This window comes from Parasteatoda tepidariorum, chromosome 9, assembly GCF_982258835.1.
Source record: "Parasteatoda tepidariorum strain Cologne lab strain chromosome 9, Ptep-v5.0, whole genome shotgun sequence".
NCBI lineage: Eukaryota > Metazoa > Arthropoda > Arachnida > Araneae > Theridiidae > Parasteatoda > Parasteatoda tepidariorum.
The window spans coordinates 98,269,610-98,291,426 of record NC_141763.1 but is presented as its reverse complement, the minus strand read 5'-3'; the positions used below and the strand labels follow the sequence as shown (position 1 = coordinate 98,291,426).

General features: G+C 27.0%; 1 protein-coding gene and 1 non-coding gene across 3 annotated transcripts in view; both read right to left on the bottom strand.

Moving 5' to 3' along the window:
• Positions 1-957: 957 nt before the first annotated feature.
• Positions 958-21,817, bottom strand: part of LOC107439618 (uncharacterized) — a 315,949-nt gene continuing 295,089 nt past the window's right edge. For both annotated transcript variants that reach the window (XM_043046423.3, XM_016052278.5), the window contains exons 4-6: positions 8,091-8,215; positions 4,220-4,287; positions 958-2,804 (exon numbers count right to left, since the gene is read on the bottom strand). In XM_043046423.3, coding sequence (XP_042902357.1) covers positions 2,645-2,804; positions 4,220-4,287; positions 8,091-8,215 — 353 coding nt within the window. In that variant the 3' untranslated portion in view covers positions 958-2,644. The remainder of the gene's footprint in view (positions 2,805-4,219; positions 4,288-8,090; positions 8,216-21,817) is intronic.
• On the bottom strand, positions 20,887-20,959 carry TRNAK-CUU (transfer RNA lysine (anticodon CUU)). The gene has a single exon. It is a non-coding gene; the product is annotated as a tRNA-Lys (tRNA).

Here is a 21,817-nt window from a genome sequence, read left to right as displayed (position 1 = left end):
TTGCAGAGTTTACATTATGCGTTCTTTCAATGAAACATACAAAGCTTACACTTAATTTATGGTGTGATATTAATTTTCTTAAATTTGCTTTCGTCTCACGACTTGTTACAAATTACAGGAAGCGCTAATGAATGGTGAATTTACGCATACATTTAAACGCAAATCAAAATAATAAAACTTCCTAGAATATTAAACCTGTTTACACATCGCCTTGTAAGCATAACATTAGCGGAGGAATACACAGGAAGTTTCCTAAATTTAAGAAGCTTGTCATTGTTTACATTTGGTCAACCGTCCAATTCAACCAGACCCTAAAAGATCTAAAACTGGATTTAGTCTTTAATTTATAAATAACACTATTAAAAGAAGAAGAAAAAAATAATTATTTTACAAAACTCAATTTGTTTTTTTTAGCTTCAAATAAACGACCAAAAGTTTATTTTTTCTCCATATTTCAGACTTAAGTCACTTTCAATCTAAGCCTTTCATTTGATAAATTTAAGTTTGCTTCACATTTTAGTTTACAGCAAGGCCTGACTTACCCAACACCAAGACAACATTCTGATAACAAATTTTGACCTCTTCCAAATGTACAGAAGTAATAATTTTTACATTTAACTTTTGGCATAAATATATTTTCAGAATTCCAAATCACACAGACACATATATTTTTCAAACTAAATCATATACAATTTTTTTATCACCTTATAAATGTAGTATATAATCATAAAAATGTAAAATTTTCACAGCCAATTTTGATACAAGCCTATATTCAATAAGAAATAAATATATAATATATAAAAAAAATTAATAATATATTTTTTCTACAAATTCAGGTTATATATTTTAGTAAATTTCAATCATATGTTTCATAATTTTTTTCTTTTTGATTAAATATCAGGCAAGAGTAATTTATTAATATACTCTTCTTTTTTGTTTTCACCTTAAATATAATTATTTTTGAAAATGCCAGAGCATAGAATGATGAAAATTTTGAAGTTGCAATCATAGTTTTTTGAAAATATTATTCTAGAGCTTTTCTCCTGACCCCCTATTTAAAAATTATTTCACTATATTAAACAGGAATTTTGATTCTGTAGGTCACTGAAATTTAATATAATAAACTAAAATTTCTTTCTAAAAAAATAGCGCTTACCTAAATTTCATATCTCAGTAACAGTTAATTATAAAAAGTTCAATAAATTTTCGTTAATTTTAATCAGAAACTAAAAAAATTAATTAAAATACTAACCATTAGAAAACATTAATATCAGTTAGAAAATTTAAAGAGAAATTAGTCATGATTTGCCAAATTTATAAAAGGATGAACTTATTTAATGAACAGAAACTAGTAACACAAAACAGCTTACAAATTTTTAAAAAAAAATTGGAAGAAAACATTGGTAATTTGCTTTTAATTCTAACATATTCTTCCTTAATTAAAATTCTTACATTTATAAAGGCTTTTGGATTTTTCATTTGGTTCAGACAATATATTTAGTTAAAAAAAAAAAAATCCTAAGAAGAAAAAAGATAAGATAATAAAATAAATAGATAATAAAGATAAGATAATAAAATTTCATTTTAGTCATCATTGAACATTTTTTATTTAGCGTAAATTATTTTGTATTCATCCTATTTTAAAGAAAAATTATATCCTAAAATAATGTAAATTTCCTTTGATTTAGTATAAATTATTCAGCATTCATCCTATTTTTAAGAAAAATTATATCCTAAAATAATGTTTAATTATGCTCACTAGTGTAGCAATGTGAAGATTTTAATTTGTTTCAGCACATATTTCTTAACAGCCAGACATTTAAGTAACAATTTAACTAACATACAATTTCAAATGAAAAATTTTTGGCGATTCTTACGGCAACTAATGCCATTAAATAAAACTATTTCAATGATCCCCTTAATTTTAAAACATTAATAATAAAAAGCCCTGTCATAATATCAATAAGCTATGTTGCAACAAAAAGTATTTTATTAAATAGTTATTCCACACAAAAAGGAAATAAATAAATTGAAGTAAATTTTTTTAAAACAGTAAATACTTCTTTCTACAAGTGTCATAAAACCTTCATTCTACGCCGCAAAATACACCAGTGCCGGCGTTTATCTATTAGAGCATCAAACTACATATTAGTGCATTTCTACAAATAGATCCTTTAGTGTAAGTCAGACCACTGATTTAAAAATGATTTAGATGGAGATGTTTTTCAAAAGGCACTCATCAGACGATTAACTTCTGTGAGTCACCTATGCAATCACTTTTTACGCAACACAAATCTTTCTGAACTCCGTCGCTCGGCCATCGTCGCTTCGAAAAACGCCATGAACAAGATTACTTCGGTATACTTTCTCGTGAATTCCGCAAACAAACACAGATGGACACAGAAGCTACAAAAATATAAATTACGCAGTTGGTATGATGCATCACTGAGACACCAACACAAAACAGTTAAGCGACATTTTTTTTGTGTTTAAAAAATTAAAACGAAAACGATGACGGCGAGGTTGTGACGCAAAACTTTTCCACTTAACATTTGTCAATCGTGGCACTTTATAGGTGGATGTTAGTAAATTAAAAAAAAATCCTTCGATAATGAAAAGCAATGATCTATAAGTCTTTGATGAATCATTTTCGTTTACGCTTTCCAGGTTTTGGAAGGATACCAGATTTGTTGAGAGCTTCGAGTGAGGACAATTGCAATAATTCAGGAGGTAGTCTAGAAAAAGGAATGACTTTCTCAGTGTTGGAAGGAATTTCGGCTTCTGAGACCCAAGAATCAGGTAAACTGAAAGAAAAAAAAATTTATGTCAGGCATATGAATGCTAAAATAGAAACCAAAATCAGCAAGATTGGTTATATCAAGAGCTGCTATGATTCTAACATTCAAAATTTTTTAATTTTTCATTAATTTTGAAATTTTTCAAATTTTTAATTCAATGAAAAAAAATTACAAATTTGTTAAACATGATAATTTAAAACTAGGAAAAACAAATTTATAACATATGTAGTTAAAAAAGTTAGCCAAGTGATTGATAAATAAAATTCTATAAACAAATAAAAAGAGAGATTTAAAAAAAATTTTTAAAATTATTCTATTAATAACGCATGTGATACACTTAGAAAGAAAAACTCAAAATATTTTTTTTCCCTCTATTCCTTATTTATTATTCAATAAATTAAAATTTCATTACTGTCAAAACTGAAAAAAAATTATTTTTAAAACAGCAATGCTCTTAATAATGTCAATAATATTTGTCCATATTCTTAAACAAGCATATTATATGTTTAGAAAATATTTCAAGAAAAATAGATTAAACATTAAATCTGAATATTTTTTTACTAAATAATCAAACCAAAGAATATGTGTAATTACAATGGATATTTCTTTATACAACATAAAAACATAATGGTCTAACAGTTTTCCATTATACTGGTGCATTCTTATTGGTCGGAAAATCACACGGTAGGATCCACTTTTCCCATATTATTTTTGATATTTGTTTGGTTGTCATCGGAAATTGATATAAGTATCCAAAATCTAAAGGTACTGTAAAGGCCAAAACCAGCACTGTTATTATTACGTTTTTCATTTTGTTTGTTTTCTAAATTAAGAGTTTAAGAAGATTATTTTTATTATTATTAGAATAACGTAATGCTACATTACATTTCAAGATTAAGTTATTTAAATCTTAGTAACTGTTTTACAATTATTATCTTTTGATGAAAATTACATTAATATACTATTATGAATTACGGTTAAAGAGATTCGTTAAAGGATTTAGAACTTAACTTTCAGTTTCGTGCACAAAGTGATGAATGCAAAAATTATATTTAAAATACATCCATACATTTGGTAAGCAAAAATATTAAATGACAGTTGTGAATTCATCAAATTTGTTACAACAGTATACTTTTAATTATAAATGTTATTTCAAAAAAATGATTGCTAAGAAAAATGATTTATGTCCACTTATAGATGTTAGTACTAGTATCATAAGGGAAATATTTGGATGTGGAAAGTGGTGGGAAAAGTGTTCCCTTTAGCACATATATTTTTAGCTGAATAATTTAAACCGTTTTATGCATGGAAAATGCAATTATTGCAAAGCAATCACCAGGGTTGGTGAGCATCAGCGAGGAGGGGAATTAGCTCCTCAATCAAAACATAAGTTTATAAGCAAATAGTAGAGAATGTCTTACATGTCTCTGGGATCCCATCGAAGAAGATAAAACATTTTACCACTTTCTCCCATCCTTCTACCAATAATCTAAAGTAAGAGAAACAAATATTAGCAAACTAATCATTAGATATGATTTTTTTCATCCCCCCCTTAAAACAAAAAGCATATAAAAAATACAAAAAGCATATTAATTACAAGAATTCTTCATGTAATTCCTAGAGAATTGTGTTGAGTCACACATCTTTTTTTACACATTAAAAGTATGCTAAAAAAATTAGACAGAACATGCAAGTTATGCTGCATTTTAAAAATTCATTTCTATCTCAAAATATTAAAAAAAAAACACCATATTCTATAAAGAAAAAATATCCGATTTGATTTTAATGAGCAAAAGTAAATTTTATTGGGGACAAAGTCGTAACACAAAAAGTTTAATTGTAATTGCATCTAATTTAGATCAATTAACAGTAGAACTAAAATAAGGGTTCAGTTATATAATTAATTAAAAAACTGCTTAACTTGTATTTTATACAAAAAAAAAGCTATCAAAATAATTTGAAGGGAAAAAATTTATTTTTCATTCTTAATCTTATACAAAATTTGATGCAACTTCATTATTTTGAAAACAACCAAGTCATATATATAGCAAAAACATGGAACATATAAAGATTAATGAAAAGAAAAGAATAAAAATTATTAAAATAAGATATTTTTAAAAACAATTAAATGTTTTTTTCATCTATTTAAAAAAAATGATTAAAAACCAGAAAACAAAATAATGAAACGATATAATCTCTTCATCAGCTCACACGATCATATCTGCAAAAAGGAGTGCTTTCTAATATTGTATCAATATAGCCAAAGTATAATATATCAATACAATAGTGTGAAGAGCACTCACAAAAATTTAAACGAAAATCGAAACTCATTAAGTAAAAAATATATACAAAATTAAAACATATCAAGCAAAAAAAAACAGAAAATAAAATATAAAGAAAATGCAGAACAAAACTATAAAGCAAGCAGCGAATCCAAATGAACTTACATATACTGGAATATTTTAAGAATGATTTAATGATTAAAGATTACAAATTTTTATTCTTTCTTTTTCTAATAATAATTTTTATTCTATTCTTTTCATTAAATCTTAAATATTTTCCATGTTTTCTCTATATTTTTAACATATTTAATGAGTTCTATATGCTTACAGATTTTGCCCTCTTTTATATTTATTGTTAAAATATATATATATATATATATATATATATATATATATATATATATATATCTTCCATAACATTTCTTTTCTTTTTGAAAATAAAATGTAATCTAATTTACCGTAATCGGGGGAAATTAAGAATGTGTTGGCAAAGGTTTCAAAGAAATTTTAAACGATTTAATTTGGATTCAATTTTAGAAATCAAGTTGAATAGTTTAAACATTTAGATATCTTTCTTTTAATTTACAAATATATTTCAGTTAACAAGAGGAGTAGTAAAAATAATTTATTTCTTCATTTTTCTCTAACACTTTAATTTTTCCTCAGTTGTGGCCAACCTGGTGCAAAACAAAACATCCAAAGAAAATCAAATCATTGATTATTACTTTGAGAACTTCTAAAGACTGTGTATTAACAACTACAAACATGACATCAAAATAATTGCAAAAATAAAGAAAAAATTGGGACATTTTAAAAAAATATCAGGACATTATTTCATGACCATATATATATTTACATATCAGATAACTTCTAAGAAAGGTAAATGACCAACTACAAAAGATTATATGAATTTGCATTGCTTAAATATAAAGCCAAAGTATAATAAAATAAGCTATTTTTAATTTCAGAATTACATTTGAAACAAAAAAAAAAAAAAAACACTAACACTTTGAGCATTATTTTATTAATACAGCACTGAACATTTCATAACAATTTGCAATCAATATATCGAAAAGTTTAATAGCACAGTTGCATTAAAGAATAATAACTTGTATCAGTTAGTTAACATTCCCTCCATCAATACTTAAAGTTTGCAATCAAGCTCAAATGAAGTAATTTTAAAGATATGTTTAGATTATCTTGAAACAAAAACACAGCTAAATATTCTTTATAGAAAAGCTGTTTTCTAGATGATCTTTCAATTCACCGTTCAAAAATTCTTTGATATGATTACTGTAGTGTTGATTGGAATTGATCCGTTTAAAATTACATGAGAGACAAAATAATAATTATTAAATAATTATAGTCAATAATTGACTCCAAGAGATTTGTTACCGCATTTGACGAGATTAATAAATGGCCCTGGAATTCATCACTATGAAACTTTATTATAAAATTGAGTTCCTTTTTTAATATAATTCCCTAAAAAGTTTGAAATAATAAATCCTGCCATCCATCCATCCAATGGTAAGGACATAATGTATTTAATTGTATTGAACCATGTACTTAGTGGATGGTCCCTACCAATTCAATCCTGACTTCTACTACCATTAATTATTAAAATAAAAAGATTTGCGATCAAAAATTCAATTCTTATGATTTTTCAAATTAATTATCTTAAAGTCCTCACTTGTATTCATAAAAAAAATAGAAGGTTCCAAAAATCAGAAAAACCACACAATTCATCATTAAAGATATCAGGACAAAAAATTACAAATCTGAATAAATAAACACAAAATATTTTTTATCAGAACAGCGACAAATCCAGAGTATATTATGGTTTCTGATATAGATAGTTGCTGATATTGATTTCTGTCTTCTGGCTATTAATCAAGAAGTTAAAATTATAAAAGTAGATGATAATATATATAGTTAGAAAAGTCATCCTGAAGTGGATAATAAAGTGAAAGGGTAAAATTTCACAACCACATACATTAATTTTAATTTATTCCAATATTTATGTAAGCAAAATACACGTACTGCATCAAATAATTAATCATTACATAGTTACTTGATTTTAAAATGATTCTTTAAAAAGGTTATTCTATTACTCATAAGAATAGAATTATTTAACATTATGTGTGTCATATAAAGGTTCATATATTTGGCTCATATAATAGATATACAGTGAAAATTCCAGGAAAGACCACCTCTATTTACGATCACTTTTGGGAGGTATGGAATTTCTTTTTCATAGACTTCTGAAGAAAACCTTTAAGAGAGACCATTAAAAACTCTCACAGCGACCAGGCAAAGATCTGCCCAAAATGTGGAAAAGGTCAAAATATCAACAAAAAAAAAAAAAATTTAACAAAACAAATAAGTAGATTAAAATGTATTCTAAATATTTGTGTGAGGCTCTTATTTAGAGTGTGTGAGGCTCTTATTTCTTTTTGAGAATACAACCTCATGTTGCAGTCAGAGTACACGAAAGACCACACTATCAATGATTTATTTTTAGAGCTGAAAGTTAAGAAAAAAAAATTTTCTTTTAGAAAAGCATCTCTTAACAAACCTCTTCTCATCTTTCAAAGCTACCTAATTTTAATGATATAAAATTAAATGCGAACTTAAACAAAAATCATAATTGTTTATTTATTCAAAATATCTTAATAATAATCACACAATTGGTACATTTGTTTCTGCACATAATTATATCAGTTGGTATCATTTTTATAAATGCTGAATTCATAGATCTGTAGTATCATGGCACCAACAGAAGTGGCATTTCCTCACCAAGAAAATTAAAATCGTTTGCAAAAAATCATGCACCTTCGATAACAATTTTGAAGTCAATGGAGGTAGCGGCTAAGAATGGCCCATCTCCATCAACGATCAGTTTACTGTGGAACGGAGAGTGGTCGCTCCTGAGAGGTTTCACTGTATATTATATTTTTTAAAAATTTATCAAATATATTTCATGGATGACAAATACAAAAGATATACTCACAGTACTGTGGAATGTAATTGCAGAAGGAGGACCTCCCGTACCCATTCCTTCTATGGAACTTAATTGAAATAAATTATGTCTCAAATGCTCCATTGTAGCATCATCAATAAAATCCTTACATTTATCTGAAACAATGAAACTCAAGGTTAGACATTTTTTTTTATATGAAAAATTTTCCTTCTCACTTTGTCCTCAATTCAGTGAGGAAAAAAAAACATCACAGTTTTGTCAAAATTTTGAAATTTTTCTTTCTAATTGCAAAGTATTTTGCTATTACTCATAAATTTTAATATTTTATAAAATCCCAAGCTTAAAGGTGAGCCTGCATTTATCTTATATTTATCTGCAATGAAGTTCCAGATTAGACATGTTTAAATAGGTCTTTTTTTTCAATGACAATTACAGAAATGTTTGTTCTACTTACTTTGTCCTTAACTCACTGATTAAAAAATAAAAAAAAATAATAAAAAAAAACGGTCAAAATTTTTTTTAAAAACTTTTAATATGCAAATTTACTTATAGTACTTTATAGAATCCCCTGTTTGAAGGTGAGTCTGGCTTTTCTGTTATAGTCCTGTACCAGAAAACTTGCTTAGAAAAAAAAAACTGCAAACAAGTTTTGCACTTTTTACATGTTTTGTTCAGTATTGCCTATTACAAATAACCATACTTAATTTTGCCACTAAACCCATTATTTTTCCAATCTTTTACACTTATTTAACGTTCATAGAGATAAGTCATAATTCCAATCTTTAAAATTACACTTATTTTCTAATAAAGAACACAATATTTGCAAATGCTTTAGAAAGTCCCCAAGCACTCCCCTCCCCAATAAAAAACATGAAAGAAAAAACCTTGATTGAGCTGTAAAAAATTTATCTGCACGTTATTTATAATCAACAAATTCTTTCTCTATCGAAATTATAATTTGCTTAAACCACTTGTAAATTCTCACTAACGTCATAAAATACTAAAATTTATAAGAATAGCAAAATCTATAGAATGTTACAACGGTTTTTTTTTAATTTTCCCTCACATACTATTTTCACAATAACTAATTTCAAAATCCGAAGAATTAATTTGTTCTTTAAGGTTCGACAGCATTAACTTTCAGCATTTCTGCATTTACAAACGCAAAAAAGGTTAATAATACAATTTAATTTAATAAAAGGATTACAAAAGCACAAGAAAAGGAATTGCAGAAAGACAAAATTACCATCTTCGAGTATAGAATTAAGCGGGAATTTTCTAGCTGCTAAAAATTTCACCATAATCTAATAATATTTTACTATAGTAAACCATCTTAACACAAGGCTATTATTTATTAGGATTCTATTTTTACTTTATTGACATTATTCGATTTTATAGAGTACTGAACCTAAAAGTAAATTCTCAGCTGAATGAAACGTGTTTACAACAGCTGTCTCGTCGTCAAGTCAAAACATAAATAAAATGTTTCAGAACAATTTATTATCACTACTTATTGATTTCCCCCCCCCAATTCATACAAAACATTTAAGCAAATTCTGTTAATGCGGGACTGGCATTTTATTATTTACTTTTTTTTCCTCCTTTCTATTTTTAAAGCTTTTTCGTTTCTATTTTTAAAGTTTTTTCCTTTCCATTTTTAAAATTAGCATTGAAGCAGGAAAAAAAACTAATATAGTTATTTTTTGGCAAAAAAAAAAAAAAAAAAAAAAAAAAACATTTTCAAATGTATGATTACGAAATATTTTTGACAAAACGATAAACATGTAATAAAAATCTTTGTAGCTCTTTTTTTTTTTTTTTTCAAAGCTACACAATTATAAATCAAAACGACAATATAATCACGTGAACCACATTTCCCCATTTCTCCACTAGATGGTGCTAAAGTAGACAGTACGATTTCTAATCCACTTCCAAAGAAAGGCAAATCAACCAATCTCCGAAAACAAAGGAAACAAATAGCATATACAATCAATAAATATACTTACACATAATTGTATTTCAAAGACATAAACTTTATTTTAAAAAAACACTGAAGCACATGAGTAGCATATAAATAAACCAACACACATTTTTAGTTAATACAAAAGAGTCAATAATAATGACGTTAAAACAAAGGCAAGTAACATAACATTCAATAAATATATCAAACAATATTCTCTACAGAAACTGTAAAACTTTATTACAATAAGTTATTCTCTATTTTCGTAACTTTGTAATTTTACGTAATTTTACTCTTTTAAACTCCATACTCCTTAAAATTTTTATTCACGCAAAAAAAAATTTTCCTCAATTTAAACATCAATGGAGGTATATTTTTAAAAATCTAATTATCTATCAAAAATTATGATAGATAATTCATTAAGTCTTTTTTATTCACGTTTAAACTTTTGTAGGAAAAAATTTTATTTTCCATAATGTTGAAGGAAAAAAAACTTAAGAACTTCTAAAATATGACACAATTTTTCTCGAATAAAAAAAAGACCGTTGTTTAATTATTTAATATCTTTTCATACATATTTTGTGGACATTATGCCAGGCTGATAACTCTACTAGAAATATTGTTTTTAACTGTAGATTCAAATTATTTGGAGGTGAAATTATAAAATTAACCTAAAGCTAAAATTATTATTCAATTTTCCCTATTATACTTACATTAGGATGCATAATTTAAAAAAAAAAAAAAAAAACATTTAGAAGCAAGTACAATTTCCTTAAGGTTCGTAAATAATTGTGGTTTTATAGAAAACTATGATTATTATTGTTCACAAAAATGAGTATTAATCAACAAAAAAAATTGTACGATGCAAGCAAAAAAAAAAAAAAAAAAAAAAAAAAAAAAACGCTAAATCATACGAATTTTGACTACATTTTAAAGAACGTAATTTTACATGGAAAAATACTCAATTTGAGTATAATCAGTCAAATAGTTTCCGAGCTATCAAATTTTTAAAAAAGTCGCATATTTAAATTTTGATGGCACAAGAGCTATTAGATCGATTTCGTTCAAGTTTTGTATTTTTCCACATAAAATTACATCCTTTAAAATTATGTCAAAATTTGTATATATTTCGATAATTATTATTCAATAAATTAATGAATAATAATTACAAATTAGGTTTTGGATGGAATTATCTTTGGATAACGGAATTTTAAAATTGTGTGCAAACATTTTTCGGTTCTTGACGCAAAAAGTGAAGTTAACTAACTCTCTACCACTCTCCCGGCCAAACTATTGGGACCATAATTCCCAGATTGCGGTTACTCTCTATATTTTGGGGGTCAGTAATCCGTCAACAACAAAAAAATAATAAATAAAAAAAATAGGTTTATTCAGAGAAAATACATTGTCCCTAACTTCATAACTTAAAAATATCGTCTGCACTAATTAATTAGCATATTTAAGGTTAGGTCATCGAATCCTTAAGATTGAGCCTCAGTACGTGAAAATCCGATCATTAAATCAAAAATTATTCAGGTAGGTCTTTTCTTTTCTTTTTTTTCTTTGCGGTTTGTACATAATAATATGATTAAAACTATAAATATTGTTGTTATTCGTAATTATAAAATCCAAAGCTAATAACTTTTCACTGAACCATTTTATAAAATTGATTTACTTATGATATTTGTATGCGCTCGTATTGTCAGCAGTATTTGAAATAAGAAAGAATCTGTTCGATGTACGAGCAAGAAGCAAATGACTAGCAATTTCATAAAATTCTGAGTTTCTCAATCACTTAACATTAATGTAAATAAATACTATACAATTTAATATTCATGAATATTCTATTTAAAAAGCTTAAAATGCAGGTCAATTTCAAATAGCAATATATATTTTTTTTCTTCCAAATTTTTAAGTAGCACAAAAACCGAAAAGCTCCTTCACGAAGAAACGAGCCTTTACTAATTCAAGCAGTTCGAGATCACGTGAACATGATCTCAGAACTATTCTCTCGTATGAGTATGTTTACGTACTCTGTAGTAAGCATAATTCCAGAATTTGCGGGCCAGAATAAACGCTCTTTTCTTATTATACTGGTCCTAAAACGATTAATAAGCTAATTATATTAAAATTATCTTTATCGTGAAAAATTATTTCGTAAGTTTTTTTATGAAATTAAAAAAACAGAAGAAAAAAAAAAGGTTTTTTTGTTTATAATTCTTGGATAAAAACAAATATGAGTAGAAAATTCATGCTACGCATCCCTAAAATATACGACTTTTTCCATCCAGAAAAGAAAATCGTATTAACTGTAGTCAAATGATACCACCCTATTAAAATAAGAAGAAGAAAAACTTCTTAAACATTTAACAAAAGAAGCATTTTAGGGAAATCCGCCTTTTTAAAGGGATTTCTTGATACTAGTCTTTTATTACCAAGATTTGAAATATCTGCATGTCTAATACAAAGGCGGTAAAATATATTTTTTCATACTATTCATGGTAGAATGGTCGCCAAAACATGATCGCCTCATTTCAAACTCTGGTCACGTTTGGCAACAGAACATAATGCTCTCACCTCATCAAGTCAGTGTCACACGAAAAAAGAAAGGAAAGAAAATAAAACATTCAAAGCATCATATTTTTTTTTAATAATCGTAGTTATTACACACGTGACTGCGTGTCATCAGGACGAGAAATTACGTATGCACGCACTTCCGGTAGTAAAAAAAAAATGGGAAATGGGCGATGAGAAGAACGAGTCAAATTTCTTCCGTCCCCACCATCCACTCACTTTATGTTGATATCTTTCATTTTCTAAATAGACATTGCACTAAATAACACTTATTAAGAGCAAAAAACAGTATTGGAAAACTACAGAAACGAACAATTGCAATAGAACATTAAAAAAAAAAAAAAAACATATCTGAAAGTTCAAAATAACATTTAAGGGATGAATTTATGCAAAATTAACTGCTGACAATGATTTTAATGATCAACTAAAAAAAAAAAAAAAAGTAAAAGTAAAGTTCGTAAAATGAGAAAGAATTTAGTTATTTTTGCCAATGCTGGTGCTTAATTAGGCAAACAACTTATTAATGGAGACTAACTTAACAGATTTCACGACTAATTTCTTAAACTTGGCAAGTGTATTTATAAGATTAAAATAAGTAAGATATAATTGGGTACTCGCAACTCGAGAAGAAGACGATCACTGACCTATGACCTCAGCACCTGCTGATCGCTTATAAACAAGATGGCAGGTTAAAGTCGATCTAAGTTAGTTAGAATAATTATGAACGAGAAGTTAATTAAATACAACGCCGTATCGCACGTCGAATTCGTTAAAATACTATCTTTTTCGTCTTTTACCTAACTCAGATTTAATATATTATTGTAACCGTGATATATTTTTGTTTTGTGTACCTGGGCAACTTCGATTTGTAATTAGTTTGTTTATGTTCTGCATGGTTTCTTGCCTGTCTTTGTGTTAAGTAAGAAATATAGTGTTAAATTAAAATATTTGCGGAAGAATATGAAATGAGTCAATCAAGAGAATCGATACTTGATGGGCTTGGCTTACTCGAAATAGAATCGAAAGAACAAGTGCTAACGTAAACAAATGCCACGTTTCAACAACCCATCAGGATCGAGATATCCACACTACGTCACTTGCAGTTATCCCATTCAGCGTTTTTTTTTTTTTTTTTTTTTTTTAATTTTGAAGTTTTTAAGATTGTTATTTTTCCTATAAAATACGTATAAAGTAACCTTCAAATTTAGCTTAACTTAAAGCTTACATATTTAGCTTAACTTAAAAATACTTTTGTATAATAATTCAGAATAAAAAAATTGTCTCAACGTAACTAATTTTATTACGGATTGTCCACACATTACGATGAGAGTTTATGCTACGAAGAGAGCTCGATTTATCACTTATGCAACATAATCGGAATATCTCAAGGTGTTCTTTGACATTTAATTTCAATGAATATAAAAATTCCAAGTGAGACCCCTTTATATATTTTTTTCTGACACTCTATTAAGAAGCAAAAACATATTTTCGTATTTTTTAATTATAAAAAAACAGTCTCTAATATTACTAAAAAAACAATACTAAAAAGATATGTTACTTAATAGTTGTACTACAATATAAAATCCAAAAAAGTAGTTCGAATTTTTTCCCATTCATGTATCAGTAATAGATTTTGTAATTTAAAGAGATTCATTGACGAATAACTGTTTCTCTTAAGACTTAAATAACTGCAAATGAGTGGAAATTTGAAAAATTATTGTTTGGAAGTGAGCCGCGTTTGGGAGATTTTTCCTTTAAAGGGGTCACAGTACCCAAAAAATGACAAAAATACCAAAATTTTTTTTATTGCTTATAATAAAACTTCAAAGTATTTCAAATGGACAGAAAAAAATTCATCTCTCTATCTACATTTTTTAAAAAGTTATGAATGATTTTAAATTGTTCTAATACAGAAACTTGCTCAGCAGTCTGACTTTAAAGTGCTTTTTCGCATAGATGATTATTTTGTGTCTTAATCTTAATTAAATCCCTAAGGAATTTTTTCTATTTAAGATAAAGCTTTGAAGTAAACTTTTTTATCTTGAGTATAATACACTTATTTAAACTGTGCATGGAATAAGCATTTTATGAGGTATTACAATTTTTACAGCATGTTATATATACCTAACAGGAATTTCTACCCTTTTTTTTCTACTTTTTTTACAAAATAATCTATAAAAAATATTCTAATTGATATATCAACAAATGAATGCACAAAATTATTAAGATAAATATTGCAAGCACTATGAAAAAAACTTTTTTTGAAAATATGTTAAAATAAAAAAGCCTTAGGGATTTAAAAATTTAGAATTTTTTCAACTTTTTTTAAAATTTTAAAAAAATTAAACAGTTTAATTACTTTTTGAAGATAAATTATTGATTATAACTTAAATGAGCATGTAAGGCATCCTCAAAATGAATGATTATACCTTTATCTTAAAAAATTGTTGCAAAGGTACTGTGACCCCAGAAAAAGACATCGGTGTTTTATGCTGTATTACATGACCATGTTATTAAAATGCTAAATATAATATTTTTTACTTGTTTTGACCTAAATTAAAACAAAATAATGAGAAAAAAAATATGAAAAATAAGTTTCATAAAAATAGTGCGTGAAAGGGGATTGAAGCTATTCAATATACGTTTTAAATTTCTTGGTTAAAGATGATTAAAAGGAAAACAAGTGATTCATTTTTATTCTATAATGAAAATGACGCACTTGCAGAGATTTTAAATAATTTGAATTAAAATTCGATATTAACATTCCATAAAATCGTCCAAGCATTTAAATCACAACAAAAGATCAGTCAGTGCTCCACATTTTTCAAAAAAAAAAAAAAAAAAAAAAAATCAGAACAAGTGACGGTATAAAAAAAAGGGGGGTTAAGTGAATGTTCCATACCCCCTATCACACGCGCGCACCTTGGCCCCTTTGCACTCCGCCTAGATGCCTTTCCCACGTCCTCCTCTCCCTACTCCAGATGACGACACCGTTTCCGGTCGTGACGTCAGAATTGCGCCAGCTGGTTCTATTGTATGACCGCCCCACAGTTCTAACATCACGTCATAAAACTACGCTAATAATACTACAGAACTTTGACTAACACCGGCGGCAGGTTTTCATTCTAACAAAAAAAAATTCCCTTTCTTCTCTCAATAGAAATGGATTTAATAATAATTTTTTCCCTAAATAAAAGCCTTCCAGGGAATTCTTAAGGAGGAGAAAATGAGGAAAATTTTTGGGAAAGAGAGGAGGGAAAAAACCGGAAGTAGAAATGGCAATGTCACCTTCTGAGGGAGGCACAGAATATAATGTGTGTGTACCTCACCTTCTCAAAATCTTATCTAGTTTGGGTGAAGGTTGGATAAGAACATGTATTCTTATCAGTTTTTAAACCTTTTATGCGAGCTTTTAGTTCCAAGGGAGCAGATGCTAACGTTTGAAACTGTTTTGAAACAACATTCAATTTGTTTGATGTTAAACAGACCCCGATTTGAAGGTAAAAAAGCATCTCTTAAAGAAATAGAACACATTTGTTCTATAAAAAATAAATTTTTGGAATTCGGTATCAGAGAATAAGAATTAAATTGCAAGAAATACGTTAAATTGGAATTCTGTATCAATGAATAAGAATCAAATTGCAAGAAATACGTTAAATTGGAATTCTGTATCAATGAATAAGAATCAAAATGCAAGAAATATATTAAATTGGAATTCTGTATCAATGAATAAGAATCAAAATGCAGGAAATATATTAAATTGGAATTCGGTATCAATGAATAAGAATCAAATTGTAAGAAATACATGAAATTAGAATTCTGTATCAATGAATAAGAATCAAAATGCCAGAAATACATTAAATTGGAATTCAGTATCAATGAATAAGAATCAAATTGCAAGATATACATTAAATTGGAATTCGGTATCAATGAATAAGAATCAAATTGTAAGAAATACATGAAATTAGAATTCTGTATCAATGAATAAGAATCAAAATGCAAGAAATATATTAAATTGGAATTCTGTATCAATGAATAAGAATCAAAATGCAGGAAATATATTAAATTGGAATTCGGTATCAATGAATAAGAATCAAATTGTAAGAAATACATGAAATTAGAATTCTGTATCAATGAATAAGAATCAAAATGCCAGAAATACATTAAATTGGAATTCAGTATCAATGAATAAGAATCAAATTGCAAGATATACATTAAATTGGAATTCGGTATCAATGAATAAGAATCAAATTGTAAGAAATACATGAAATTAGAATTCTGTATCAATGAATAAGAATCAAATTGCAAGAAATCCGTTAAATTGGAATTCGGTATCAATGAATAAGAATCAAAATGCAAGAAATACATGAAATTAGAATTCTGTATCAATGAATAAGAATCAAAATGCCAGAAATACATTAAATTGGAATTCGGTATCAATGAATAAGAATCAAATTGCAAGATATACATTAAATTGGAATTCGGTATCAATGAATAAGAATCAAAATGCTAGAAATATGTTAAATGAATGCACCCAGAGAGCTTTCCTATTATTTTCGTCATTTAAACTCTTTCGAGCGATAAAACCTTTTTCAAGCGCGACTCTTACCAGTTATTAAAAATTTCCCAGTATATATGCATACAAAATATACCCTAGAGATAGCATAATTGTGTCCGTAACATTTTATAGCCCATCTGTATATAGTATTTATGAAATATCTACTTATATTCCCACAGAGATAGCATAGTAGGATTCACATCATTTTATCATCCATCTGTATTTATGAGATACACACGCATTTTCCAAAAGAAATAGCGTAACATTTCATTTTATCACCTGTCTGCAAGTACAATTTATGAAATAGATATGTTCCCATAGAGATAGCGTAGGAGTCTTTCCTTCTATCTGTATTTAATATTTATAAACTGAAAAAAAAATCCATTAGATCACTTTTAAAAATAGAAATAAAATTCCAAAACCCGTCTTCCTTTCAATTATAAGTTGAAGTGACATAAATTAATTATCCCCCACAGCCTCTGATTTCCTTTCGCCCTAAAACGTGATCAGGATAACATAAAGTCAACTCCGGGTGATTTGCGACTTTCTCGCGTTCGACGATAGCAGCATGCAACGTGAGGGGAATGCAAGATGCAACATACATATTTCGTGATAGTTCTGTAAACATAGATTGTAATCGGTGGAAGGAAGTGGCGGAAATCACAGATTATTTGACGACACCCCTTAATTGAATTGAACACCTGATGCAATTTAAAGAACAATAGGAACTTTACGATGCCTTCTAAATCAAGCGCTATTACAAATTTATCGTCTGCGAAAAAACAAAAACTTTTTTTTTTCCCCCGCGTTTGAGAATTAAGCATCACTTCATTTTTGCCTAAACTAAAAGAATCACGATGCTTCAACGTTAATTTAAAGTTTTATTTTTTCCCTCTAAAATGACGGGAAAAATTTTGGAAAATTCTTTGATTTTCATAAATAAACAAAAGTTCAGAACTATCAAATTATCATGTCTTCCCTTTCATGGAAAATTCTTTCACCTTCATAAATAAATTTAAATTTCAGAATTCATGAATTTTTATTTAGAACAAATAATGGCAGTGCATCTTCCCTTTCATGGGAATTTCCTTCACCTTCATAAATAATTTAAAATTCATGAATTATTATTTTATAACGAATTATGGCAGTATAGCTCACCCTGCATGAAAGAAATTCTTTATGGAAAATTCTTTCACCTTCATAAACAATTTAAAATTCAAAGTTTCGAATTATTGAATTATTATTATAGAACAAATTACGGCAGTATAACTTCCCCTTCATGCAAAATACTTTCGTCTTCATAAATAATTTAAAATTTATAATTCATGAATTATTATTATAGAACACATTATGGCAATATAACTTTCTCTTCATGGAAAATTCTTTCAGCTTCATAAATTTTTCTCTAGCTCTAAATTACTTATTTAGATGGAGAAAAAAAATTGCTATGCGATTGCTTTTCACGCGGTATTAGAAGTATGTCAACTCCTGGTGTTACACCTGGACTTTTAAATAAACATAAAAATTTTAAATTTTGACTGAAATAAAAAATATATTTGTGCTTGTGTTTATTACAGCTAAACACCTCTAAAACACACATCAAAAAAGGGGGATGTACTTGTCGGTTAACTTTTTGAAAACATATCGAAATGAAATCAGTGCAACTTTTTTAAACTGATAGTGGTAGCTAATGATAGAAACTATTCACCTTTTAAAGTGCAAACGTCTAGCTACTCTTTTCATTATAAGTCCGTAAACAAGGAATGTATGTGGTTGAATCAAAAACTGATTTTACTTAACTATTAAAACCAATTTTTACTATGTCTTTTAATCTATTTTACAAAATTATACTTTATATGTATAATAATAACAGTAAACAATATAATTTAAAAACTTTTTAACTTTTCTAAACATAATTTATGTGCAATTTTTCAATTCTTGAATTTTAAAAAAGTTCAATTAATTCTTTAACAAAAAAACAAAAAAAATTTCCATGAAGACAGAATTCCTAGTCTGAAGAGTTTAAATACTGATTACAGCTTTAAACAGACATTTGTTTTGTTCAAAATTTCAGCAATTAACGTATTTATTACAATGGCAAAAAGACTTTTAATTTCAAAGATTAGAGGGTTTGTTCCAAATTTTCTAACTTCTCAATTTATACAAAGTATATATCTATAAAAAATAAATAAAAAACCATGAAAAATTATGTGTAAAAAAACTTTTTACTGAACCAACGTAAAACTAAATATATAAATCGTAAAATAGGTATTTATTTTAAGAAAATTTTTTAAATAATAATAAAATAATAAAAATGAAAAGAAAAAAAAGATATAAGTGTTAAATTATTTCTATTAAATTTTATCAATTTCGATATAAATAGTATTTCATTTACTTAGTAAAAAAAAGAAAAAAAATTATAATAGTTATTTAATGTAAGACTAGGCAATATAAATTAAATAATGCAAAAAAAAAATTTTAAACTAAGCTCAAAAAAAAAATATGAATAGACTCAAACAAAACGATGAACAATGTTTAACTGAAAAATTTCGATACAATAAAAGAGAAATATCTTAATTTCAAGATAAAGGAAGAAAAAAAATCAATTTTCGTTCTAAAAAAAAAAAAAGACAGAAGCTACAAGGAGTTGTAATTCCTCTCGAAAGAAGATTCCTAATAATATCTGATAAACTAAAACTACTTTCCATTTAAAACAGTTCCGACAAGCAGTCAGTCAACAGGCCATTGGATTGGTGGGTCGGTTGCCAAGGGAACAGTTCAACCAACCAATCATAAGCCGGTAGACAAGCTACACTCGTTGTAAGTAGGGGGAGAGGGGGAAAGCAAATTTCGTAGGTAGAAAGGGAAATGGCCGATGTAAAATAAAATACACCAACAAAATAACCAAAACCGGTCTCACGTTAACACGAAAAAATAATAATAAAAATAAAATAATAATGATGATAATATAGCTGAAGGAAATAAAGAAAAAAATCTTATGGGGTGTAGTGTTGTGTGTAGGTCATTGTCATGGCCTCTTGTCTTCTCTTTTATCATTGATTGATCAAACCAATAGTTTGTTGGGTCACAAATTAACATTGTTTGGATTTTTTTTATTTGGCGAGATATCGCCAATTTTCGAGACAATAAGTATTAAATTAATTTTTACGTTATTTTAAAAAAATAAACACTTTTTTTTTATATATAGAAATTATTAAATTGCTTAGCAACCTAGCGATAAAAATGGATTTAATATTCCTTTACTTTTGCTGACGAGAAAAAAAAATTATGAATTTGAGTTATGTTTCCACAAAATAATAATGATAATAAAAAGACTTGAAAGAAAAGAATTTAATTAATTTCTTTTGGAAACAAAAATAAATACGATGCAATTATGCATTGCTTTGATACAAATTTGCTTTTTCTATAATTTTTCAATTGTACACAATTCGTCAACTGCAAAAAATGTTATGTTAGACCTGAAAAATCATGCATTATTCACTTTTTTTAAAAAAAAGATTATTAGGTTTTAAATACACGTTTAGAAGAGAATCGCAATAACTTTTTAATTCAAATTTTATTATTTCGAGTTTTAAATGAAAAAAAATAACAAAAATCTGATTTTAAAAATAAAATAATCACAAGAATAACCGTTTTTGCAAGAATACACACTTTAGATCTACAAGTAAACCAACAGAAATTTAAGAAATATCTTTTTCATTAAAAAAGGAAAACGCCCAACGTGGGGCTCGAACCCACGACCCCGAGATTAAGAGTCTCGTGCTCTACCGACTGAGCTAGCCGGGCACATGCATCTAGAGATGATAAAAGTTTGATATAGGCTTATCTAAAAAAAATAATCCTTAAAACGAAGTAACAGTTTTAAAAAATGGACAGATTTCCATTTAAGATAATTCAACATGTTTAATAGGAATGTGAATTATAGAGTTCAATTGAAATTATTCTTTCTGCTAAGTCAACATATTTCAGAAATTAAATTTGAATGCGTTATTTGGCGCAACAATATGTTAACAAATGAAATAAAAGTTACCTTATAGTTGTTGTTGAAATAAAACTACCTTACTATAAATCGGGTAATATCGAACTTGAGGAAAATTTAGAAATAATTATCCTGGGAAAATGATGACAAATGAAATACGACAAATGAAAACATCAATGAAAACAAGTTTAACACATTTAACCTATTCACTTAAAAACACAATTTGAGTGACGCCTAAACACTGCTTGAAAACGCCCGCACGTGCAAAAGACTCAGAAAAAAATAATAATAATAATAAAAAAGAAATTTGCAGGTGTGTAAATAATATTTCGCTCACGCATTTTTATATTCATTGAAGGTCAAAACTACTTAAATTTGTTTTCTTACAAAACTTGATCTCTCATTTAAGAATATATATTTTCTCTGAATTTTCAATTCGCACGTTTAAACTGAAGATAACAAATTAATTATTATAATTAATATAAAAATACAAAATGTCCTACGGGTATACATTTTTAAACGCTATATTAACATGACTTATGATTTTCTTTTAATGAAAATTTTGTTTAAAAAACACTAAGGTTTAAAAAAAAATGTGTTAGTTAAAGTTTAGTTGCTTTAGTAGAAATACAAAGAATTCTTCAAAAATGGAACATGTAATACCT